Genomic DNA, 27,691 nt, shown 5'->3' with positions numbered 1-27,691 from the left:
TACTGACTTATTTAAAATAAATAAAAAATAAAACATTCTCTCTGAACATTTACATAGCATCTCAAATTAATTACTTATTTCCTCAACATGAGAACTAATTTTCTGAAGATATAGGCTAGTACCTTATAAATAGTTTCTATTAGTACGTATAGTTCTATATAGTTTTTTAGTACCTAATAAATAGTAAATAGTTTCTTATTTTCTCAAAAAACGTAGCAATGTAATATATATATATATATATATATATATATATATATATATAGAGAGAGAGAGAGAGAGAGAGAGAATATATATAAATATATTTTACACCCATTTTATTTGGGTCTGTCTATCTATCTATCTATCTATCTATCTATCTATCTATCTATCTATCTATCTATCTATCTATCTATCTATCTATACACATACAGGGTGGGCCATTTATATGGATACACCCAAATAAAATGGGAATGGTTGGTGATATTAACTTCCTGTTTGTGGCACATTAGTATTTGGGAGGGGGAAAACTTGGTGGGTGGTGACCATTGCGGCCATTTTGGATCCAACTTTAGTTTTTTCAATGGGAAGAGGGTCGTGTGACACATCAAACTTATTGAGAATTTCACAAGAAAAACATGGTGCGCTTGGTTTTAACGTAATTTTATTCTTTCATGAGTTATTTACAAGTTTCTGACCACTTATAAAATGTGTTCAAAGTGCTGCCCGTTGTGTTGGATTGTCAATGCAGCCTCTTCTCCCGCTCTTCACACACTGATAGCAACACCGCAGAAGAAATGCTAGCACAGGCTTCCAGTATCCGTAGTTTCAGGTGCTGCACATCTCGTATCTTCACAGCATAGACAATTGCCTTCAGATGACCCCAAAGATAAAAGTCTATGGGGGTCAGATCGGGAGACCTTGGGGGCCATTCAACTGGCCCACGGTGACCAATCCACTTTCCAGGAAACTGTTCATCTAGGACTGCTCGGACCTGACACCCATAATGTGGTGGTGCACCATCTTGCTGGAAAAACTCCGGGAACGTGCCAGCTTCCAAAGTGGAAGATGTGCAACGCCTGAAACTACGGATACTGGAAGCCTGTGCTAGCATTTCTTCTGCAGTGTTGCTATCAGTGTGTGAAGAGCGGGAGAAGAGGGCTGCATTGACAATCCAACACAACGGGCAGCACTTTGAACACATTTTATAAGTGGTCAGAAACTTGTAAATAACTCATGAAAGAATAAAGTTACGTTAAAACCAAGCACACCATGTTTTTCTTGTGAAATTCTGAAGTTTGATGTGTCACACGACCCTCTTCCCATTGAAAAAACTAAAGTTAGATCCAAAATGGCCCACCCTGTATGTGTATGTATATATACACTGCTCAAAAAAATAAAGGGAACACTTAAACAACACAATATAACTCCAAGTAAATCAAACTTCTGTGAAATCAAACTGTCCACTTAGGAAGCAACACTGATTGACAATCAATTTCACAGCTGTTGTGCAAATGGAACAGACAACAGGTGGAAATTATTGGCAATTAGCAAGACACACTCAATAAAGGAGTGGTTCTGCAGGTGGGGACCACAGACCACTTCTCAGTGCCGATGCTTTCTGGCTGATGTTTTGGTCACTTTTGAATGTTGGTGGTGGTTTCACACTCGTGGTAGCATGAGACGGACTCTACAACCCACACAAGTGGCCCAGGTAGTGCAGCTCATCCAGGATGGCACATCAATGCGAGCTGTGGCAAGAAGGTTTGCTGTGTCTGTCAGCGTAGTGTCCAGAGGCTGGAGGTGCTACCAGGAGACAGGCCAGTACACCAGGAGACGTGGAGGAGGCCGTAGGAGGGCAACAACCCAGCAGCAGGACCACTACCTCTGCCTTTGTGCAAGGAGGAACAGGTGGAGCACTGCCAGAGCCCTGCAAAATGACCTCCAGCAGGCCACAAATGTGCATGTGTCTGCACAAAGGGTTAGAAACCGACTCCATGAGGATGGTATGAGGGCCCGACGTCCACAGATGGGGTGCTCACAGCCCAACACCGTGCAGGACGCTTGGCATTTGCAAGAGAACACCAGGATTGGCAAATTCGCCACTGGCGCCCTGTGCTCTTCACAGATGAAAGCAGGTTCACACTGAGCACATGTGACAGACGTGACAGAGTCTGGAGACACCGTGGAGAGCGATCTGCTGCCTGCAACTTCCTTCAGCATGACCGGTTTGGCAGTGGGTCAGTAATGGTGTGGGATGGCATTTCTTTGGAGGGCCGCACAGCCCTCCATGTGCTCACCAGAGGTAGCCTCACTGCCATTAGGTACCGAGATGAGCTCCTCAGACCCCTTGTAAGACCATATGCTGGTGCGGTTTGCCCTGGGTTCCTCCTAATGCAGGACAATGCTAGACCTCATGTGGCTGGAGTGTGTCAGCAGTTCCTGCAAGATGAAGGCATTGAAGCTATGGACTGGCCCGCCTGTTCCCCAGACCTGAATCCGATTGAGCACATCTGGGACATCATGTCTCGCTCCATCCACCAACGCCACGTTGCACCACAGACTGTCCAGGAGTTGGCGGATGCTTTAGTCCAGGTCTGGGAGGAGATCCCTCAGGATACCATACGCCACCTCATCAGGAACATGGGAGGTCATACAGGCACATGGAGGCCACACACAATACTGAGCCTCATTTTGACTTTTTTTGTTTTAAGGACATTACATCAAAGTTGGATCAGCCTGTAGTGTTTTTCCACTTTAATTTTGTGTGTGACTCCAAATCCAGGCCTCCATTGGTTAATAAATTTGATTTCCATTGATGATTTTTGTGTGATTTTGTTGTCAGCACATTCAACTTTGTACAGAACAAAGTATTCAATGAGAATATTTCATTCATTCAGATCTAGGATGTGTTATTTGAGTGTTCCCTTTATTTTTTTGAGCAGTGTATATATTTTAAAAAATTGTTTTAGACCAGGGCAATATTTTGACATACTGTTGCCAAAAACTACCTCACAGGAACTGGCTTTTATATCTATCTGTCTATGAATGAACTGAATATAGGTATACTTCACTGCTTAATTAGCTAACTAGGTACCTAGGTAATTACTCATGTAAACTACACTGAAATAGTATAGCCATTAGATTATACATTTAAACAGTACAGCAAAACAATAATACCTTGAGATATCTAAAGGTTAAGTAGGCATGGACACTGAAGCATACTGTCAGAAAGCCATATGAGCACCCACTAAATCACTGGATACTCTTTTCAGCTGTAGTTCATGGGTTACCGTTTCTATTAAACTGAACATCCAGCCGATTCCCACGGCACAGGTAAAGGTCAGTACCTTTGCAGACGGGAGGTTTGCCTGACCACCTGCCATCTGGCCTGCACGTCCGGTGCTCGGATCCACCGGCCAGAAAGAAGCCATCCTGGCAAGTGTACATGAGGGTGTAGCCCAGCGTCGGCAGGTCAATGGCCCTCACGTCCACATGAGATGGTGTCTCGGGCTGCCGGCAGGCGTGCGCTATGCAGAAGGAGGAAGAAGAAAAGAATGTAGAGAGAATAAGCCGGGGAAGGGCACGACACTGAGGCTTTCTGATCGACGCGCAGCCGGCCGACTCCCACACAAAGTAATATTTCACAGGCCGCAAACGGAGCTGCGCCATTGGAGGGAAAAGTTCTGGAACATGCCTTAAGTGCTGCTACCTTACATAATATATGAACCGGGTCTTCACACCTCGCTGTGAGTCGACTCGTGTCTTCACGCTCTTGTGCTCAGACAGTGAAGGCGCTTTATATGAGTGAGGAGCCCCGAGGATTTCACAGAGTGGGCTGTCAAACTCGCCCACAGATTTACAACCCGAGTACAAGCAGCTTAAACTTGCCTAACTTTAATTCTTTCTGCTGAGGCCAGCAATCCCCACTTTTGTCCTTTTGGAAATCAGCCGCTGCAAGTGATCATTTCCATCTGAAACAGGCCCTCGCTGTTTCTGTTTCTGTGTTTTTTCTGCAGTTAAGTCTATATGTAGAGCTTTAGGACATAATCACTTGGAAAGATGTAAAGGGGTTTCAGCTCAAGTGCATGACACCCCTTCGGAGAACATTTACAAACAAAGGATTAGAATAAATCAAAAAGTTGCATTAGGCACTGACCCGGCTACTGCCTGCCAGGCTGTCTTTTCCTCTATATACTTCCTCTACACTCAGAGATGCCTTTTCTCAGGCTTTATGAAAAATGTGATAACATATGTTCGGGCTAGCCAGTGTGTCTGAACCCAAAAATGAACATGAACAGAGTTCACTTGCAACATCTTTTCCATTTCTCCTTCCCTTGCTTCATATCTCTCATTGATTGTGTGTGTGATGGCCATTTTTTATTTCTGGTTCATAGCAGTCAGTTAGCATAGTGGACCTGGGCATAGAGATAATGGACTGGCTTGAGTTCCACAAGCTTCATCACTCTTGGGCACCCCCACTGGTGCAGTATCAGCCCCCTCAGTTACACTGACCTGTCACGGATGGCTGCATCACCAAAGTGCGGGAAAATTGGACAGATAAATCACTGATAATGTCTTTTTCCATGTTGTACAAATAAAATGGTTACTCTGAACGCGCGTGGCACTAATAACACTAATAATTTTTTGGTAAAAAAGGAGCTCTTAAGAGTGATAATTAATTTGTTCATGATGTAATTAGTCAGCGTATTGGTTTGCAGGTGACGAGGGGTCACATCCCTGCTCAGGCAGTAATACTGATATTTTAGGCTGCCTTCAGAATGAAAACCTCAGCATGAGGTTTACTGTGGTTAATCTGTCTTGATAACTGTGTCTGCCATAAGCTGTACATTATACTAAGTTTAATTCATGTTCAGGTTGCCCTTTTCCACTAAGCACAGGCCTATACAGACTAACTAAATAACAGTCATTTCACATGTTTTGAATGCTTCTTACCGACGCACTCAGGCTGCATGCCACTCCATGTCAGATTCTCCAGGCATATCCTCGTAGTTGACCCTAGAATGTGGTAATTTTTTCGGCATCTGAAGAAAACTTTGCTCCCCACCTAAAAGAATCATAAAACATTAAGGGCCAAATACAAACACATACAAACTATAACTGTGAGTTAACACACCTCTGGTTCAAATTCTGAATAAAACCTTTCAATAAATCAAACACTTTACCTCAAATCCCTGAGCCTGCAGTGGGATTCCATACGCAGGGGTTCCAGGATCTTTACATGCATTATATGCTGGATCTACAATTACACATTACATGTTAATCACAGTCCTAGAGGTACAAGCGTCAGGTAATCCATGTACCACTGTCGGAACACTGATAAATACGCACCGATGCAGGAGGGCTGGATTCCGGTCCAGGAGCCGTCCTCCTGACACACTCGCCTGGGGGAGCCCACCAGCAGGAAAGGTGAGCGGCAGTAGAACGCCACCTCCGACTTGTATGTAAACTGGATCCCCTCTCTATAGCCCTCTGCAGGGGTGCCGGGGTCCCCACATAACACAGCTGTGCAGGACACAAGGTGAAGGACAGTCAGTGCATGAGGTAAAGTAATGTTATGCAAAACTTCCGTTTTATTCCAAGCATTTTTTGGGCTTTTCTACTAGTCCATTTATCATAACATTTTCACACAATGTGAAGGACAGCTGCTGTGTGTGTGATAAAAATGGAAATACATTTCTTTTTGTACAGCGATGATAACTGGCTGAAAAACACCTTGTACAAATGGTAACTTTACAGTGGAAAGAAAAGCATTCTTAACTTGTAATGGAAGATTTTTTTCCATATAATTTTAGACTATTTTAGTGGGTTTTTTTGGAATGGGGGAGCATCAATAAGCAATGAAATGTTAAAATATTCATATTGTTATTGTCTACAGTAATTCCTCGACATGTTATCTGCCTTGAGATCTGATTACCACAGACATGAGGCATTCTGGACGTTTTTCCTCAATGTTTTTACAGTTTCATCATACAGCTCAGTTTATCATTCTGGACACAGTCCATCATGGACTGCAACAAACCCAGCAAAATATTATTGAACTCAGTGAATCCAGACTGTCTACATAGTGGCATATGTGTTTTTGAGTAAAACATTTTTTATATAAATTTTTTTTCTTTGAATAATTTTACCTCAGCTGCTTTCATCACAGCCCTTTATTTCTCCGTCTTACCAGGGGTCAATATGTCTGGAAAGCACTGTGTATATGAGGTGTCAATCACAAACTTTGCAAAATAAGTAGAAATAGCCCAGTGTAGGCTCAACTCTTATTCTTGTACTGTCTGTCATGTTGTTGTGTTGCCCACTTGTTTTTATGGAGGCAGAATTGCTTGCTGGGTTGTTACTGCTGTGTGGAACTATTGGAGGTTTGGCTGCTGAAGGGAGCAAACAATAACAGTTTCAAGGCTTGAAGTTTCCCCCGCACTTTTAACATGGATTTTTAATATTACTTCTGACACTGTGTCAAAGATTTACAATCAAAACCTGCAGGCTTTAGCAACAGAGTGGAGGGCTGTATGCCTTGTATACCTTGTGGAACATGTAGACAGTAAGAGCTGGCTAAAGGATATATTTGTGTTATGTCAACAAAGTATCGAAAACGTCAAAACAGTTTTGTGACCTGTCGAAGGCTGCAACCCTATAATACAACCAACATCCCTCTGAACAGGTCCAAAAATGCAACAAAACTTGCACATTTCTCCATTTAGTCACTAGAGATGTGCATTCTGACCAATTTTAATACTCAAATATATCACTGCTGTCAGGACAAAACCTTGTATCTCCTTTTTTTTTTTATATTATTTGAAAAAGGCAGTTGCCCTTTATGTTGTATCAACATTTCATGATGAATAGACCAATACAAATGATCCAAAATTACTTGGAAAAAACAATTTTTCCATTTTCTTCCATTAAAAGTTCAATGATTTTGCCTGTCCTGTAAAGTTACCTTTTTGGAGATATGATATTCCGTTATGACAGCAGATGAACAGATATCCGGTTAATCACAGAGAGGAAAACAGTAGCAAAAAAAAAAAAAAAAACCTAAAAATAAATATATAAATATATAATAAAGAAAATATATGGATGTAGGCTCGCATTTCTAGATGACGGCACTGATGTTGCAGAGGGATGTGTTTTATCATTCACAAACAGCTGAGCAGTTTTAATGTGGGATTAGCATCTTAGGCTGCATCTTCAGATGAGTGAATGGTAGGTAACAAATGTTAAGGACTCGTCGTCTTCAGCATGAGGTATTCTCTCCCCGTTGGACGATGTGCCAACATGATAGTTTGTCATTTTCATTGCTTTTGGACTAGTTTGTTAGTGACAGCTCGCTTTAGTGGGCCCAGCACATTGATTAATGGTTCTGTATCTAAAGATGTACTTCTGTGTTAACATAAAACCAAGATGCACAGGTTTGAGCATTCCAAAGACACAGATTTCACTTCTGTATTATTTTAATCTTGTTCTTCAATGCTATAATAGTAGCATTGAAGAACATGTTATTAATAGCTATAATAACAGTCATATGCAGTGAAAAGGAGGCAACACACCCTGAATTTAACACGTTGCCAAAAAAAGTAGTAAAAGGTTGCTTGTGCAAAAATAATGGCATATTTGACATTTTACATTTTACCTTTCCCAGTATGGTAAACTCAAATAAACTAAATAAATAAATGCAGTAAAATTAGTAGAAAAACGCCATGTTTAAGTTTATTCCCTGTAAAGAATGTGTTACCTTATTGTAACCTTATTTTCATCTAGGAATTTCAGATTTATATTCAAATAGTTATAAATGTAATTTAAATAGAGTGTTCAAACTTTTGCAAACAACTTTATGTCTAACTAGGGTTGCCAGGACTCTGCTTTTGGGCCATAGTGTCTGGTTTTCAGTGCTGTTGTCCAGTGCCTGATAGGTACTGCCAACTGAATATTAAAATGTCTGGTTGAGTATAATTCTAAAGGCATTTGATTTGTTGACACAGATAAAGAGCATTCTAGTCTCGTCATCATGCTCCTCTCTCTCTCTGCCCTTTAAGGCCTACACTAATGTCAGAGATATCAAAGATCTGTATGTGCAAAAGGAAAAGCATTAAATGGAACTTTTTTTGAGCATCAAAGGCTAAATAAGTTTGGGTCAGGTCGTATGAACAGTGACTCTCCACCCCCCAGCAAAGCTGAAATGAAACTTATACCATAGGTTTGTTGTAAGAGGCACAAAGAGGCATGAAGGAAATCTGTCACATGACACTAAACGCATGCATGAATGTGTTATTTTTCCTTAAGAAATAAAATGTTTACGATATAGATTTTAGCAAACCATTTTTCAGCAAAAAAAGGGTTTGTCCACATTTATAAAACATTATTGACCATTTCTATTTCTATAGCAAACATCTCCAAACGAGTCAAAGCACTAAAAAACAATCTTCCTAAAAAATCCTTTGAATGGAAATATAGCTACTGAGGCACACAATGAAAGTACTCTGTCTACAAGCCTTGTTGCTACTTCTAAAGCTTTGCTGAAATCCCACTGTTTGAAATCAAAGAAGGACTTACAGCTCTTACAATTTAAGAGGATGCCTTGTTCTCAATTTCTGAAACAAACAAAAAAAAAACAACAACACAAAAACCTTCTTTGTGCTTGTGATGTTTGTGCTTGCTTGTGGTGAAGAATTAATCCATTAAACTCACGCAGACACTGAGGGATGTCACCACGCCACGTCCCATTCCCCTCGCATGTGACTATTCCTGGAGAGGAGAGCTGATAGCCGTCGAAGCAGCTGTAGGCCAAACTGGAGCCCCACTGTAGATCAGAACCCTCCACTTTTCCGTAACGAATGGCTGGGGGCTGGCCGCACATGATGACTGCAGGCATAAATACATAATTACCATCTTCATCATCATCATCATCATCGTTGTTGTCGTCGTCATCATCATCATCACTGTCATTATCATCATGACCTGAAGATATAATTCTAATAGCAACCTCAGATCTCCTCTCAGATTCAGAGAGCAACGAGTCTAAATGGAAACGCTCTGCTAACATAAGAGCCTTAGAGCTATTTATTTGCCATTTTCTTCCTTGATCATTACGCTCCATTTGCAAGGAGGGAGGGCATGTGTGCTTTTGAATCAAAAGGGGATAGAAAGAGATGATTAACTGGAATTACTGCCTCAATCCACCGCTCGTACAGAGCGTGCACTGCATTTCTCATGCTGCACTGCAAAAAAAAAAGTTCCAAAACAGTCTATGCCAGGTTCTTAAGAACCAGATTGTGCTTGCTAGCTGCGCATGCTGGCCGCTTGATGCGATTTGAGGCTGACATCTGATAGCGGAGATCTTACAGGTTTCACAGGTAACATCCCTTCAGTGTTTGTAAGTGAATAATCCCGCTCAGGAAAGGGGGGCTGAACGCCACAGACAGAACTCAAAACAAGATCAAAACATCAGAAAGGCTTTTGATGTGGGGATGCCAGCAACTCCGGTATGCCATTGTGATATTTAGACTTTAAACGGTTTTCCTGGCACCTTTTTTCTGAATGCGTTGTCACACCCTACACCCGAACACAAGCGGGAACAGCAGGAACGCTGGGTGATGTCACACAGGGCTCAGGACCAGCGGCTGTTTGCATTAAACATTTTTTTGGCCTTAAAGCGCCCATAACCTGGAAAAATGCATTTTTTAGTGCAGTGCACAAACACTGTTCACTCCCCAGCCAATATAGTTCATATATGGAAATTAAGATGAAAAAACAACCTAATTTGAATAAATTATTTTTGTCATGCACTAATATAAAATCAATGCATTTGCATACATCTGCCTTTTTAGATTACAGCAGTTTAACCTCACCCAATACCACTGACATTATAAGGAGTGTTTCAGCCCCAACTGCATTATGAACAAGGCACAATACAGGTCAGTGAATCAGAACAGAGCGTATGTAAAAATATAGGTCTTAAAAGCACAGCCTGATTAAAGTTAAAGACGGGTCATGCAAAAATGATATATTATAATGACCTACTCATTACTCTCTCTAAACATGCTTGTGAGATGGCCCCATTAGGTTTTCCCTTGTCCCTTCAAAGGGGAATTCCACCAATTTTTCTAAACTTTTGTGTAACTGAATGGTTAAGATGTCAATCAGAGTGGTTTGGTGTAAAATGCTCTGTTCTGGAGAAACTGGCTCAGTCAAAGTTATTTATAGTAATGGTGATAGGAACCAGATGTTTGAAGCATTTAATGCCTCTAAAAGCTCCTTTATAAAACGTTATTACATGAAATGAATATGCTGCCTGATGCCTGAGACAGTTTAATGATAGTTTTGAAATTTCCTGTAGCAGCCCTTGCCCTGCACATTTCAGTGTTTGCTCCAAAAACACCTGGTCCAACTCTGAAAGTTACCAAGAAATGGATGAGCAGATAAACAAAAAATGTGCAGGACTGCTCGTACTCCAGGACCAAAGTTAGGAACCTATGCTTTAATGCATTCATTTAAAAAGGGACGTTTAAGTCAAAACAGCCCAAAAAAAACGTATCACTATTTTATGATTAACTGTTTTACATATAAAATCTCAGAAGACATGTGTAGGGTCACTGGTGGTTTTGGATATCAAATAAAATGGCTTTGTGTTGTAGACATTGTGACCCCTGGTTCCTGTTGTTACCCACTACACTACAACAACCACATAGAGTGGTTCACATTAAGTCATCTCTTAGCCTGGGTAAATTTATCTTTAAAGTATTTAATTGAAGACAAATATTTGTGATGTTTCATGCAAGTGTCCTCTGAGCTCCAGATGTGGAGTACTGACCAGATGTGCCTACCAACCTTCTCAGCCTTAGTGAGAATGAATGGGTACTGATGGTCCAGTCATTAAACCACCACTCTATGTTCCCTTTTCATTCACACTAAAGCTAATTTGGCTAATATTCACAAAGCATATACAAGCAGCAAGATGTAGGAAACATCTGCATGGAAATCATACATCTGTTAAATTGCTACGTTTGTCACAAACAGCTTTATCTAGGAGATGTGCGCATCACACACGTGCAGCCAGATAAGTGAGCTAGTTCTGTGGTTATCTTTGTTAATGCAAGACTTGATTGCCATGGCAACGCACAGCTGTACACTCCCACTCTAGTCCTCCTTGTTGCCATGATGAATTTCTCTGTTCTGGGTATCTCAGTAATTTAATGTCTGTTGATGACTGTTGTTTTTTTTGTTGCTTTTTTTTTTTTTACCTCTGCAGCTCGGTTTGGTCTGGTTCCAAGAGCCATCTTTGGAGCAGCGGAGAGCGTCCAGCCCCGGAGAGTCCATAACATAGCCAGGGTTACAACGATAGCGAACAGTCTTATTGAAGGTGAACTCATTCCCCATATAAATTCCATTGGCAATAGGGCCGGGATCTCCGCAGCTGATAACTGAAATGAAGATGACATATTCCATTGATGGAGGTGCAGAGTGAACAGGACCAGCAGGAATAAAAGCATGGTGGCCTCACATATTCAATCCATTTATCACAATGGTCTCTCCTCACACAACATTTCAATTAGGGAAAGCTAGTAGCCTCTACTTAGCACAATGTCACTGACGTGACGCTAATGGTTGGTTCTGTGATTTAGTTTAAAATTAGGTTCTACGGTCTGAAAACAGATCTGTTAGAATATGCAATTACAGACAATATGGCATTATCAGAGGCAGCACCACATTTATTCACATTTTTAACACAAATATGTGTTCTAATTACATGGCATGTCGAAAAATTTGTTTTTGTTGTGATTTGTTCTTGTGGCTTTATATAAAATGTGCTAAAATAATGGTTACATAAAAATATGCTCTAGGCATATAGGCTCTTATTCAGTAACTATTATAAATTGATCTATTCATCCTCAGCTCATAGCTACCGTTGCTACACTTCGAAACAACAAACCATTTTGTGTTTTCTATCTGACCATAATTTGTGTAAATAAATAAATAAAAGTGATACAAGTTGTGCTGTGCTGGATATACAACAAAAAAAAAGAATAATTTGTATTTAGAGTGTAGGTTGCACAAATTTTATGGACCACCATCATAATGAGAATTTTTTTGCTTAAAATTCATTTCAGTTTTTTGTGTGTGTGATATTGCTTTTTTTAAGACTAAGATTTGCTGTTTTTAAATTCACCATGTTCAGCACAACATTAGTCATTAATAACGTCACATGACAGCTGAATAGCTTGAGGCAAAATATCTCCATTATGATTTTGTTGATATACACATATAGCAAGTACAGTACATGCAATAGTAGCTAGTGGCATCCATTATGACAATCAGTCAGTAATGCTAAAACAGGAAAAGTCAATAGTTAAAATAAAGCTGACGTAACCGGAACCTGAAGTGTGGTCAATTATACAGGCCATTAAAGTTTAAGGGAATAACCCTTCCTTTTCGAGAGTGCAACTGAACCACCCTTTAACCCTCTGGAGCCTGAGGGAATTTTCTTGATTTTTCCATTGCATAGATTTTGCAAAATTTTCCTTTAAAGACTCTTTCATATAACATGATACCCATACATTTAATATCTAATTGTGACCGAATGAAAAATGTGTGTTAGGTCAGTCCTTAGTGATTTCCTCAGCTTCCATCAATCAGTTTCAGATAAAACGTAGATGGACACATGAATCCATTAATTACACACAGAGAGAGGAAGATGAAGTGTATCTCAACCCCTTTTCACAGCCTCATAACTCCAAATGAGTTGAAGAGAAGAGCATGGCACTGACCTGTACAGTCCGGGGCCGAGCCAGTCCAGGTGCCGTTGGTGGTGCAGTGGCGGGTAGTGAGGCCAGATGTTTTGTAGCCATCCCAGCAGGCATACGTTACTGAGCTGGAGAAGAGCATGCCATCGCTGAAGACAATTCTGGCGAATGCTGGAGTTCCGGGATTTCCACAGGACACAGCTGGGAAAGCAATGGAAGCAGTATATTAGGAAACAGTGCTTCAAAATGTCACAAAGAAGCAGGAGAGCAGCAGAAATCTTCTTGCCAAGGACTGGCACAATTATGCAAAACACCTCCAATTACCCTAAGAACAGTGTCATTTTTTTTCAAATGTAGCAACACTGCTGTCAAAACCTTAAGGGCTTTCCACTCGTCCCTGTACAGCAACAGCCAGAACATTAAAGGGTTAATAAACCATTTAAATCACTGCCTTCAGATCTACTTCTGGATGCTCCTTGTTCAAGGGTGCTGTAACACAGTACCATGAATATAAGGAGCCAAGTAATAATATTGTAATCCTTTTTTTTTTGGTGAATCATAAAGCAGTCCCAACCAGTGACCTTGTGGGATGTGCACCACTGCTGCAGTTCATTCAGTGCCTGCCTACAATATTCTTACATCATTCTATGCTGCTACAGTCATTGACAGGCAAAGAGGCATGTTAAATCTTACAAAAAAAGAGTCCTGTTTGGTCACAAATGGTCACATCATGAACCTCATAACCCCATCAAAAGCCCATTAAGTACACTTTTTTAAGAGAGTAGGGCAGGTCAAGTATCTGATAAAAGAAGGCCATTAAAATCAAATACATTAAGATTTAGTCTAATTAGAGACTTTTGGAGAGTAATTTGAAGTGGCATTTTGGGATAAGGGCTGTAACTGTAATTAACCACATTAGATCTGCGAGCTTATTAGAGTCTATCCCTTAAATAGAGACCTTATTTCACCATCTCTGAAGTGTGTATCCATGCTGTGAGTGGGGCTCGCCATGCACACATTTTTACAGAGGTTTCTGATGATCTTTAAGCCAGTCTGACTAAATGCATTAACATTAGTGATGCACTGAAATGAAAATTACCAACCAAAACTCCAAATTCAGGACACCTTTGGAAACCAAACAGAAAGAAAATTATTTTGTGTATAATTTCCTTCTTTAAATTGTACATTTAAATAAATGTAATAATGCTAATGATGCTTCAAATGTGATTGTTGTCATGTTAGCTAGGAGAACTGAGAAAATGATGGCTAATTTTATTTTTAAACAGCTTGCTAAATATGATTATACGAGTAATTTTAAGAAAATATAATCTAAAAAATATATAAATGCATCTATAGATGAATACCAGAGCACCTATAATGATGTAAAACACCTAATTTTTATAATATGTAAAGAGCTGGGATGTGTCTTGGGAACTGCCATCTAGCTTTCGTTTTCGTCAATTACAGGCAAAACAGCCAGAATCCCATACCAGCAGGATCTAACGAATGCATGTATTTGTGGTAACAACTTTCAAAGTAAGAAGTGAAAAAATTTATTGGCAAAAGACACCAAGTTACTCAGCACTGTGTGATTTCCATTAAATTCATTACATTAAATCAGAGCTAATGTCTTAGCTAAAGCTAAAGACCGTACAGAATGCAGCTGCAGCATGTTTGAGTGTGTTATGGTTGATCTGCTACTGCTCAAACTCTTTGAACATATCTGCGCCAGCAAAGAAAACTGTTTTAATCACTTTTCAGATTATTTTTCAGCATTTTTCCATCTTCGCAATGTCTCTCGTCTACGATCATTTCTCAGTCAAGCCGATGTAGAAACGCTTGTGCCTACATTAATGACATCACGACTGAACTACTGCAATGTTCTCTTTTCTGGCCTCCCTGTCAAAACACTCACTAAGTTACAGTATGTTCAAAACGCCACTGCTAGGATCGTCCCCTTTTTTCACAAAGAATGACCACATCAGCCCTGTTATTCAGAGTCTTCACTGGTTGCCCATTACATTCTGTATTCAGTACAAAGTTCTCCTTATAACATATAAAATTCTGCACAGCCTGGCTCTTCAATACTTGACAGAGTTTCTTCATCATTATGTCCCATCCTGTACTTTGATATCGCAAAATCTAGGCCTCCTGCATGTTCTTAGATTTTAATGGACTTCTATGGGTGGTCGATCATTTAATGTAGTAGCTACCAAGTTATGGAATACTCTCCCACAGTCTATTTGGGATGCAACCTCTCTGTCTTCATTCAAATCTCTGTCAAAGACTTACTTGTTTTTTACTGTGATGTCGTTGTTCCGTTTATACTTGTATGCGTACCTGTATTGCCTTTTGTTTAATGCGTTGTTGTTTAATGTGATTGTAAAGCTTCCTTGAGCATGGGAAAGATGCTATATTAATAAAAGTGATGATGATGATTTGATAAGTGTTAGATTTGGATATTTAATTCAAGAACTGTTTAATCTTGTGTTCAACCAAAATTTCTGACCTCAAAAGTGCCATTTTTGACCAATTTTGGGCGAAATTTTCCAGTGGCAAACATTTCATTATGAATCCCTAATAAATGTGCTGTCTTAATACACAGGTGCAGAGTAATTGTATAAAAGGTAAGCCTGTAACTGAGGCAGCCCCTTTAACGTAATTCACAGCCCAACACACAGCAATCCTGCACAGTGTTAAAGCCTTCAGCCTTAACCCCTCAAAATTGTTCTTCTTTATCAGGATAATCGTTACTGTAATCAGCTCAAGTGTATCATTTCACTTTACAGGCCTTTCTGAAAGCAGATTTATCTCTACCTCGTGTAATTAGTCACCATACACACAGCAGCTTTAATAAATAGAGAAACAAAGGGTTCAATAAAGAGTTAATGAGATCTCAGTGGAAGGTGTAGTGGAGCTGCTGCAATGGGCAGATATATTTCCAAACTTGAAGTCATTTTTTCTCCAAGTGGCAGCAGGTTAGTGTTCCCCTGTGTCCTAGAATTTACATTTAGTACCTGGCCATTGTTATTTGTATCCCCAGGACAGTGGAGCAGCCCCCACCTGCATTCCCCCCGCGCTTATCCATCTCTACTGCCTTAAAAAAGCTGTTAAAGTCCTTTACTCAATTATGAATGGCCTCTAAATAATGCATCTTATTGATCTCGTGTACACAATCCATGGGCTTATTGTACTCGGTCTGGCAGCGAAAACAAACAAAGGAATAAATCAGCGGCGAGACGAGACGAGGTGTTGCCGGACAGATTTGTTTTTAATAAACACTACAATCGCACTGCATACTAGCATCTACTCGCCGTGCTCATGGCACAATGTTTCGTGTTTGACAAAAGACCACTAACATTTATCATGGGGTGTTTTTCTCATCTACTTTTTTAGACCTGCATATTTTTAGCATGAAATGCTTGCAAGTGGTGATAAAGCACACCATTTGAAGCTTATTTTTGATTTGCAAAGCCTATTTACAAGAAAACTTGACTTTCATCATATACTGTGGCATAATTATTGGAGGTTGTTTGTATAATACTGCACTAACATACATATTTTAGGCATGACATTATGGCAGGTTTGCTTCAGAAACTATTACAAACAATAAATAATGCTCATGTTTGGTTTCTTTATTTGCAATGAATATTGGTTTTGTCTGAAATACTGCGGCGCAGTCCTTGGCATTCATTTCTAAAATAGTGCCAACTGTCCGGTAACTAAATAATTGGTGTTTGTGTGCTAACACACATTGGTTAGAGCAATCTTTTCACAAACCCTCATTATTTTAATGTATCATTACACTCTGCAGTAATTATGGGGGCTTTTGTGTATCCCCATCAACTAGTGTCATTGAATTAACAGGCAATTACTGATTTTAGGCCTGTTGGCATAAAAACAAAACTAGGGAATCCTGTTTTTTTTCAGGACCACGATTGGCTGCCTGGCTTTTGTACTATTCATGTGCCTGTGGTATAGGATGTACCCTTGCCTTATGCGCTAAAATAACATTGTACAACCCCAATTCCAATGAAGTTGGGACGTTGTGTAAAACATAAACAAAAACAGAATATGATGATTTGCAAATCCTTTTCAACCTATATTCAACTGAATACACTACAAGGACAAGATATTTAGTGTTCAAATGGACAAACTTTGTTTTTTGCAAATATTCACTCATTTTGAATTTGATGCCTGCAACATGTTCCAAAGAAGTTGGGACAGGGGCATGTTTACAACTGTCACTTATTGTTGAAGCTTTGTGTGGGCTGGAATTCTTTCAGATTCTTGCTTGATGTACAACTTCAGTTGCTTCAGTTGCAACTTCAGTCCGGGGTCTCTGTTGTCGTATTTTGCGCTTCATAATGCTCCACACATTTTCAATAGGAGACAGGTCTGGACTGCAGGCAGGCCAGTCTAGTACCCGCAATCTTTTACTACGAAGCCATGCTGTTGTAACACGTGCAGACTGTGGCTTGGCATTGTCTTGCTGAAATAAGCAGGACGTCCCTGAAAAAAACGTTGCTGGGATGGCAGCATATGTTGCTCCAAAACCTGTATGTACCTTTCAGCATTAATGGTGCCTTCACAGATGTGCAAGTTACCCATGCCATGGGCACTAACACACCCCCACACCATCAGAGATGCTGGCTTTTGAACTTTGCGCTGATAACAATCCGGACAGTCCTTTTCCTCTTTGGCCCGGAGGACACGACGTCCATGATTTCCAAAACCAATTTGAAATGTGGACTCGTCAGACCACAGGACACTTTTCCACTTTGCATCAGTCCATCTCAGATGAGCTCAGGCCCAGAGAAGCCGGCGGCGTTTCTGGGTGTTTTTGATATATGGCTTTCGCTTTTCATGGCAGAGTTTTAACTTGCGCTTGTAGCTGGAGCGACGAACTGTGTTGACTGACAATGGTTTTCTGAAGTGTTCCTGAGCCCATGTGGTAATATCCCTTACAGAATGATGTCGGTTTTTAATGCAGTGCCGCCTGAGGGATCGAAAGTCACGGGCATTCGATGTTGCTTTTCTGCCTTGCCGCTTAGTTGCAGAGATTTCTCCAGATTCTCTGAATCTTTTGATGATATTATGGACTGTAGATGATGAAACCCCTAAATTCCTTGCAATTGCATGTTGAGAAACTTGTTGTTCTTAAACTGTTGAACTATTTGCTCACGCAGTTGTTCACAAAGTGGTGAATCTCACCCCATCCTTGCATGTGAACGACTGAGCCTTTCAGGGATGTTCCCTTTATACCCAATCATGACACTCACCTGTTTCCAATTAACCTGTTCACCTGTGGAATGTTCCAAACAGGTGTTTTTGGCTTGCTCATCCTCTATATATCGGCAGCACATGACCACTAAGTGCCAAGGAACGTAAACTGGAATAGCAGTTTGATATGTTTTATAATTATCACTTTATAAAGAGTTTATCATTAGCTAAGTAATAAGTTCATCCGTTTGAACATTAAATATCTTGTCTTTGTAGTGTATTCAATTGAATATAGGTTGAAAAGGATTTGCAAATCATCATATTCTGTTTTTATTTATGTTTTACATAACGTCCCAACTTCATTGGAATTGGGGTTGTACAAAACGTTTGTGCAACTTTGGCCAAATGACATGTTTTGGTATCTTTTAGTTGTTGTATTTCAAATTCAGCAAATAAACAGAAATTACAAAATGTGCACAACAAATGCCATAGTTTGTTCACTTAGACCCTGTTCATATCAGAATTATATCTAGATAAGGCCAAGCTAAAAATGGAAGTGTAAATGAACAGATACCAATCGAATCGCTCAACCCACTTCAGGATGTGGTCTGAAATGCATTTGAGCCACATGTTAGAGCAGTGTAAATATATCCATCACTGCAGGACACAAAACCCCTCCCCAGTACAACCAAAACCCCTCCCCATGCAGTACATCACTGGGCACACAATCTGTGTCTGAGAGAAACATAATCTTGGAAGATGCACATGGTCTGGGACCTGATGAAACAAAATGCTTAATAGCAATATGGACAGACACTACTGTGCAAAACAAACTGCAAATGAAGAGGCTGAATGGATAAACAATTGGTAATTGGTTGCCGTGTATTGAGCAGATTTGCATTTTCCGTCACACACAGCAATCAGATCTCAGTCCAATTAAACGAAGATGCATTTGACTACCAAGTGACTACCCGAAGTGATAAGATGTAAACAGGGTCTTAGAATGTCAGGATCTACAATTGAGAGTACAAACATGGCTGGGTATCTGCAGATTTGATTCAAAAGCAAAGGCGACTCATAATGATTTATTGTGCCTCCTAAGAAGTTTACCGCTTTCTTGACTCTGCAACCGGGTGTGCACCCTGCTGTTTGCCGGGAGGCAGCGGCATTTGCCAGTTCCAAATGAATTAAGCACAAAAACGCAGTGCTGCTCTGGTGGTGTGCGACAACTATGTGTATGTGTACTTGCATGCGTACGTCCTCCCTCCCAGCCAGCCATCTGTGACCCTTACCCTCACACAGGGGCTGGGTGCCGCTCCATGAGCCGTTCTGCAGGCAGGTGCGCTCCGACGAGCCGATCAGCATGTATCCTGCCTCACAGGTGAAGCGCAGGAGGCTCCTCACCCGGAACTCTTCACCCAGACGAGAGCCATGAGGGGGGATGCCGGGGTCTCCACACAAGCCAGGACTACCGCCTGGAAATCAAAGACAGCTCTCATCCATGAACCATCCAATTAATTAGAAAATATGCTGATTCATATGCAAAGGTTTGGGGATGCCTGCTTTTGGATATAACTTTTGAACTACATAAGGAAACACCTTTTGTATAAGTTTTATTAGCGAAAAGAAAATACTGAGTAATTGGGTCAGACTCATGTTCATCACTATGCTTATATAATGACTTGATAGCTTTCTTTTCCATTAACAGCACATTTTAAAAGGGGAATTTTACCATTTATTCTAAGTTTAAACGAAAAAGATTGAGACTTAAACAAAGTCACTCAGAGTCGTTTACCATAGAAAAATAGATGAACACCTGCGAAAGGAACCAGACTCACTATGACTACAATGCAAATACAGCCATTTTATATTTTTTATTCCAAAACAAATTAAAAACAGTGAACCTACACTGGTGTTCTAAATTTAGAATATAAAGGTTACAATGATAAAGTAGTAGCAAATTTGGAAGAAACTACATTTTCTTTGGGGACTGTTTTCTCTCAGAATGCCCTGCATGTGCCTCTTCACCATGCAAAAAAAAAAAAAATACTCAGGCAAAAAAAACTTGCCTTATATGAGGCAGTGTATTCATGAACATTTAATGCTTTTACCAACATAAAACTCTTCAAATGTCTGGTTCCTATCACCACCACTGCGAATAATTCTGACTGATAAAGTTTCTTTAGAATGGAGCATTTTGCACCAAAGCATTCTGAATTACTTTGTTCAAATCTTATCCATTTAATTATGCAAAATATTTAGGAAAAATTGGTGGAATTTCCCTTTAATTTGACCCTGAGGTAGTTCAACCCTTACCAGCTGATCTGATATACTGTGAGAAGTGCACATTGAATTCCTTCAAGTAATAAAAGCTGTAAAAGATACATTTTATTATGATTTGGATTTGATAGAAAGTTATTGTTGTGCAAATTTTAGAGAGAAAAAAATCATATTTTTCCATGCTTTTAATATTAAAACTCTGGGGAACCTGTCAATACAGACTGTAAATGTGATTTCTAGTGTAACTATGTAATCAATTAAGGAACTGTGTAATTACATTCAAGTCAACTTAGAACTTCTGTCAAATGTTCCCTGAAGTTCTGCACTTTTTTGCAAAGAAAGCAGGCTTTATAATATTAAAACATTCTGAAAAACGACAGGCAGTGTATAGCCTGAGACAACGAATACTTATGCAGCAGCACATTCTAAATGATGCATTTATGCTTCACAGCTTCAACACATGTAGGTCGGGGACGCCCAAAGCAGCCACTGGAGATTTGCCCACAGCATGGTTTTGTTCTAACCTTCATGCATCTAACCTTTACATACCTGGCTCTAGCATGCAGAGGCTGTGGAAGACTCAGATGAGTAGATGAGGTGTGACAGATTTGGGTTGGACCTACAATTTGCATTAGAGTAGATCACCAGTAGCAGGTTTGTGCACCTGCTCTGTAGATCATTAACAGCTGAGATAATGCTGACTACTAAGCTTTGAACAATAGCTATTGTCTGAAGATGCATCATGCAAAGGCAAGTGAGTGACACATTTGGAACTGAACCCAAGAGTCACAATCCTCATCAGAATCCTTCTGATTGTTTCACCAACCAGGAATTCTCAGGGAGCTACACAGTTCATACCGAAAGTGATAACTGTCCAATAATTTCTATAGGGCCCACATCCTACTATTTTGTCTTCTGTTTTTCCCTATGTTCCCCCTTTTGACCAAACAGTAATAATTCATATTTAAATGACCATTTTCCAACTCCTTTTTCCACTTTTGGACAAGCTGTGTTTATTCATGTGCCTTTAACATTTATCCATGTAAAAGATGTCTGTTCTGATTGCTTTGTATTGTGTCTCTTTCAGTCTTGGCTAAAACAAGTGGTAAATCTTTACCACTTTAACACAAATGAGTGAAGCGAAACTGCTGTTGGATGAATAGATGGTCATATGTAAACATGTTCATGGTTGTGACATCACATGGGCCATACTGACTGGTGCGTGAATGAAAGCAAGGAAAAGGTGTTTGCCTGTGAAGTAAGCTCTTTAAATTCTGAAAGTGAGAAATCCTGCTTTGTGAATTAATCCCCTGGCCTCTGACTGTTAGGTGGCGTACCAGAACAGTAGGGCGGAAAGCCACTCCAGTGGCCATCCTCCTGGCATTGGCGTGTGGCATTGCCCACCAACATCCGGCCCTGGCTGCAGGAGTAGTGCACCAGTGCCCCGTTAGTGAAATTCCTGCCCAACAGGACAGCAAAGGGCGGCGTGCCCGGATCACCGCAGGATATGGCTACATGAGACATGGAAGAAAAGAGAGAACGAGACATAGAGAGAGAGAAAGAAAAACAAAAAACTTTAACAGTTTAAAAGTTTACAGGTCTTACTGCATAATCTCACTAAGTACTTTACCGAGCATCTAATTGAATTTCTTTTCTTGGCTGTTTAAGTGTGCACAGCGGAGCACAGATCTACACCACTCCTGTCACTAAAACTGAAATTCAATTGGATCTTCAAAACACAGAATTCTGTATACACTGAGGTCGGTGTTTATTGTGTACACTCATTTGCATTCATCTGCCATTCTATCAGAAGCACCTACCAAATAGGCGCACTTTACAGAATTACAGAACTCCTCGGTGTATTTGTGCATACTGTTTATTGGGTACATATAAAGAAAAAAAAAAATCAATAGACATTCTAAGCACAGCAAAATTGAGTGATGCATGGTTCAAATGTTTGGAATCATTTGGTTCCAATTCCACTGCTTTATTATATACAATAACACTTTATATGATTTGGATGTAAATATTGCAAACTATTCACCAAAAGGTATTTTTAGATGTCCAAAATTTCAAAAATTACATGAAATTCCAAATGAACTCAACTACAGCCCCTTCCTTTGACCAAAAATAGGCATGTGTTTGAATATTGAGTCAAAATAATGACTAATTTTCTCTAATTTACTTATGCCACTTAATAATATACTTATTTTACCAAAGTAATGCTGAAGACATCACATAACTTCTCAACAAATAATCACTTACTAAGCTAAATAAGTCAGTTTGAACCTGAAACAAAGAAAGTCTTTTTTCTCCTACCTGGCACAAACAGGCCTCCATACAAAAGCATGAGAGCCAAATAGGGTCTTACACTGCCCTGCTCATATGTAAATAATGAAATTGCACCTGTCTTCATTTACATGGACGTTTTAATTATTAAATGTATTCAGTTATTGTTCCTCTGTTTAGTTTGCTTACTTGCTACTACATTTCTTTTAATCTTTTTAATCTTTTCAGTCTTTTTAGCTACTGCTAAGACAAATTCCTTCTAAATGCTATCTTTCTTGACCAAACAAAACCAATGACGATTCTGATTTTACAATTACCATCGACGCATTTTAAACACAACCTTCACTCTGTCACATAAAGTCAAGTAATCTCCTGTCAGTCCTGATTTGTGCTCCGTTTCAGTGGCTACATCAACCCAGAGGAGAGAGAGGGGTGGAGGGGAGATGGTGGCGGAGGCGTTACTCACAAAGGCACTTAGGAAGCGATCTGTCCCACAAGCCGTTTGACTGACAGGTGAGCACAGACGAGCCGAGCAGATAGAAGCCCCTCTTGCAGTGATACATCATGCTGTGTGTGTAGCTGAAACTCTCGGGATAGCGCTGAGGAGAATGACGAACGGCGTTCTCCACGAAGCCTGGATCAGAGCAGTTTACCACTACCAGGTGAAGTGAAAAGGGGGCAGGGGGGACAAGGAGCACAAACAAAGCTGACGTTTAATGTCTGTAAGGGAGAAAGATGAAGACACTAAACAGGAGGAAAAAGAGTAATTTCAATGAATCTCATTCTTGACATTGTTTTTGAAAATATGAGCAAAGGAAAGTGATCCTCTCAGTTTGTGACTCTTTTCGTATTACTCACCTGCTCGCAGCATAGCTCGGCTCTCATTCAGCAAATCCAAAAAGTTACAAGCATTCATGAACTTCACTACTGAGCAAATGTCAGGTATTTAATTTACAGGCAAAATGGCCATTATGTACAAGTTATTCTCTTTTTTTTAGAAGAAAAAAAACAAAACATTACACAGAAGCCTCAACAAACTAACATATTTTTGCAGGATATAGTGTACACCTATTATCTTTATTACAGCATCCATTCTTTTCACTAAACTCACTTTCAGTTTTTCAAAGAAATCTACAGGTATATTTTTCCACACCTCTATAGTTCAGTCTTAGAAGTTGGTTTTGCATTTTCTTCTTCTCACCATCCAAATAAAACCAATTACATTCAGTGATGCTAAGGTCTGGTCAAGGGTAGCCAGTCTGCTGCTCTAAGAACACCAGTACCTTCTTTTTTCGATTTACAAATGTTTTTCTTCTTGTCTGTTTCCTTCTCTTGACTACACATCCTTTCAGACCCAAAGCACTGAGTCATCTTCTCACAGTGGAAGGATGGACAGAAACACATGTTTTCAGATCTGAAGCTGCTTGATTTTCTCCTCTCTCAAAGACGAAAGCTTTAAGTGCTGTTTATCTGATGAAAGCAGTTTTGGTGGCTACCAGGTGTTTCAGCTGTTTTTAGGAATCCAGTTGTCTCTATATCATTTAATCATTTGTTTTAATCATTTTCTGCAGTTTTGAAAGCTCCTGTTTTTCCCTTTGACTTTATCCTACCTCATGCAAGTGGACTATCTTGTATGTAATCTTCTCAAAAACACCTCCTGAAAAAAACAACTTCTACTTAATGGTAATTTTTACTGCAGATTAAATAAATTAAAGTTTGTCTCTGACTTTTGCACATGCACCTTCATCTGTATGAGCAGAAACACATTTCTTTTGATATGGCAATACTTTTCATGCTATTTTGTCTTTGTTTCAGTTCCTACATGTTATTTTATTATTAGCATGGAAGAACACAGGCCAGCAGTACCCTGTGAGCATAAAGCCTTGAAGGCATATAAATACAAATGCTATCATAACAGTGTCAGAAATAACTAAAAGTAAAGCATGTACAGCTGGCCAAGTTGTCAGAACTAGCTAAAATTTAAACACGCACAGCTGGCCCTGCGAGTAATTTTGCTGACAACTGCAAAACATAGCAGAATTAAGGCAGAGCAGAAGAGAATATTTACTTCCTCTTAAGCTTTTTTTCTAAACTCTTGTCAAATTTTCTCTCCAAATGTTATCTCCCCGATCTCACAGCACCAATCTGGCAGAATAAAGGCAAGCACATGCTTCTTCTGAGTCATGTTAAGCTGTCAGCTCATCTTTGAGAACCACAGCTCACACGGGCAATCCATTTTCTACTATGCCTCTTTGAGGTGCTACTCTACCCTCACCCAAGTGGACAGTTCTTATCAGCATCTACATTTCAAAGACTGGGTAGTCTTCTTCCAAGTCAGGAGATGTTTTCCACAAATGGTTAGTTCTGATTTGTCAGAAAGTACATGCATTTAGTATTAAATAAAAATAAATAAATAAATTAATGAATTAAAATAATGGTCAGAGGTTACAGGGCAGAGAGAGTGGAATGAGTCCTTGGAGAGAGGGATTCTATGGAGTTCTTTAAATACAAGTCAGTGTGAGATACAACCAAAAACCACCCTACAGTTTGTTTGGAGGACAGAGCTGTCCCCTCAGTTATTGGACATGAGCTGGGAGACACAGAGGACGTGTGAATTGGACGGGGTGAGTTGTGACCTGCGCCATCATTTTAAGTCACTTTTGACAATTAAGCATATTTTGAGTTTCAAACATGGGTGTAAAGAGGAAAAGTCTCAGCTTTCTAGCTATAACTCGGGGCAAAATGTAACGTGCTTGTAGTCACCATCTCATATTCTGTGCGATCCCCAGAACTGACAGTACATGACTGAGGTGTCCTTGAGCAAGACACCTAATCCCCAACTGTTCCCCGGGTGCTGCGGATAGGGCTGTCCACCGCTCCAGGCAAGTGTGCTCACTGCTCCATAGTGTGTGTGTGTGTGCTCACTAGTGTGCATGTGGTGTTTCACTTCATGGAAAAAATCTACTTAAAAGATTTGCAATGGTTTCCAGCAAGCACTGCTTGTCATAATAGATACTTTTGTAGATTTTCATAACATTATTCATTATTATTTGATATTAAACAGCTGTATTCAGTGTTTATAAATGTCTACATAGGTTTACGTTAGCTGTCAAGAAAGGCTTTTGTAGGTTCCATGTAGCCTTAAGAAAGCTGCCCTTCAGTGAAGTGCTGCTGTTTTTGCACCATAAAAGTTTATGTAAATGTTTAGTAAATGTTTAGTAAATGTTTTTTGCTTACTGAACACATTCCTATATAATTTTTTTTCTCCTGGTATGGCTGTAAAACAGAGTCAGGAATGCCTCGTCACGTGGGGCTAGTTTTAACATTCTAACTTATCCGCCTTAAGTATAGAATGACAATGCAACAGGACGCAACCTTCTTCACCAGTTGCAATCCTTGGGATTCCTACACAGTACTTGTCAGATTTCCTGCAAACCCTGTCTTGAAATCAAGTGTGACAACTTGTGCTGACAATGAACCAAGGCGACTAGAAGTTGTTGTTCCTGCCATGCCAAGTTGGCTCAATACTGTCTTCAGTCACTGTCCTTTCACTAGGAAAAACAAGTGGCGGACTGAATGGCCAAACGAAACAAAACAGATTGCAACTGCCTTGCTGACAGCTGCCAGTGTCCTGGCAATCAATTAAGGCCCTTAGGAAAGAAGAACAGAGGGGTACTAAAAGTGTATAAATGGACAACTGTTACTGGAATCCTGTTTCTTTGCAATAGAGCTTATCAATTAGAGACTGAGAGTGTGAGAGAGAGAGTGTAAAATCTAAACTGGATTAACAGCACACAAGCACCGGTAGTCATACAGTATTTAAGTGGAGTGATGGCGTGCCTTATGGTTGTCTCAATAAATTGGATATAAGGAGACATAAATCATTTAGAAAACTTTAAAAAAATAAATAAATTGAAGGAGAAATATTAAATATTAACCCAACCAAAGTATGGTGCAATTCAATATTAATCATTTCTCAGTTACAGTTCACTGAAAGAGGCGTCTTGTCAAAAGTGCAGATTCTAAATTTTCAATCAGTGCCTCCATGTTCATCTGTAGAACAGGAGAAAAGTCTAAACTGCAGGCTCAGATCTGAGAATGTAAATCTAATGTAAACGTAATTCCTTGTGTAACAAAAAAGTGAGTAACTTCGTAATTTAATAGGAAAAGCCCACGGCCTTCTAGGCCTTCAGAGAATGTCTGTAATTTTTGATTCATTTTTATTTTATATAATCATAAATCTTGTTGTATTTAAACCCTGCAAGTATTGTAGCGCTGCTCTTTTTATTGTGAAGTTAATTAGCAACTGGCAGTGTAATCAAACATTCATCATTTGAATTACAATTGGCAGCACCATCAGAAAAAACACATTAGGCATTCTGGAAATTCTAAAAACACCACTGACAGTGAGTTTGAGCGTTAAGTTGACAAATACATCCCAGTGTGAATGCTTTTCAGTTGGAAAATCAGGAATATGGCTGCTTCATGCCTCTTTACTGAAGGAGTCAATGTTAAAGTGCCACAAGGTAAAATATATATTAATGTCACTAACTTTAAATACAACACAGAATGCCTTTACACGTGTATGTGTTGTGGTTTATTTCACGGTCTTTCTTTCTTTAGAAAGAAAATTATTTCTGTTCTGTATTTCCTTATTTAAAAGTGCAGAGCTTACTGCTCACACAGCTAGCAGTTGTTTAGGTCAGTGTTTGATTGTAGCTGTTTTCTGATTGACAAGAAAATGTCTATTGTTCTTAGAAATTGCGTAAAAAGATGCTTGTTTGCGTTTACAACAAAATATCTGTTGACTTAATCCTCAGTAGATGTACAGATAACTGCAGGGGATATACAAGGTAAAAAAGTCTATAAGCTTGAACTGTTGTCAGATTGGGTGGATAGACAGAGCACTCTTTGAATAAGACATCATTCCTGCAAATCCTGTTGTCGTGATGCACTTCTTGGTAGAGAAAAAAGATTTTAATCTGGAATGACCAAAAAAGGATCATGTGAATGATTCTAACATACTACTAGAATTCCACAGGGGTGTTACTAAAAATGGACATTATCTTCATTATATATTGAATTTTGTACATTTACAGCACGAATCTGAAGTCCTAGCTTTAATAGTCATTGTTTGCCACTGTTGTAATTAATTACAC

The 27,691-nt window shown here is 39.7% G+C and overlaps 1 protein-coding gene across 2 annotated transcripts in view; it reads right to left on the bottom strand.

The window, feature by feature from the left end:
• LOC108425438 (CUB and sushi domain-containing protein 1) overlaps positions 1 to 27,691 on the bottom strand; it is a 664,112-nt gene that overhangs the window by 8,274 nt on the left and 628,147 nt on the right. For both annotated transcript variants that reach the window (XM_017694090.2, XM_017694091.2), the window contains exons 55-64: positions 22,999 to 23,187; positions 21,581 to 21,754; positions 19,256 to 19,438; positions 12,765 to 12,941; positions 11,241 to 11,420; positions 8,689 to 8,862; positions 5,329 to 5,502; positions 5,163 to 5,236; positions 4,933 to 5,044; positions 3,327 to 3,506 (exon numbers count right to left, since the gene is read on the bottom strand). In XM_017694090.2, the coding sequence (XP_017549579.2) occupies positions 3,327 to 3,506; positions 4,933 to 5,044; positions 5,163 to 5,236; positions 5,329 to 5,502; positions 8,689 to 8,862; positions 11,241 to 11,420; positions 12,765 to 12,941; positions 19,256 to 19,438; positions 21,581 to 21,754; positions 22,999 to 23,187 (1,617 nt within the window). The remainder of the gene's footprint in view (positions 1 to 3,326; positions 3,507 to 4,932; positions 5,045 to 5,162; positions 5,237 to 5,328; positions 5,503 to 8,688; positions 8,863 to 11,240; positions 11,421 to 12,764; positions 12,942 to 19,255; positions 19,439 to 21,580; positions 21,755 to 22,998; positions 23,188 to 27,691) is intronic.

This window comes from Pygocentrus nattereri, chromosome 5, assembly GCF_015220715.1.
Source record: "Pygocentrus nattereri isolate fPygNat1 chromosome 5, fPygNat1.pri, whole genome shotgun sequence".
Taxonomy (NCBI): domain Eukaryota; kingdom Metazoa; phylum Chordata; class Actinopteri; order Characiformes; family Serrasalmidae; genus Pygocentrus; species Pygocentrus nattereri.
The sequence above is the reverse complement of the archived record's forward strand: the minus strand, read 5'-3'. Positions and strand labels throughout refer to the sequence as shown.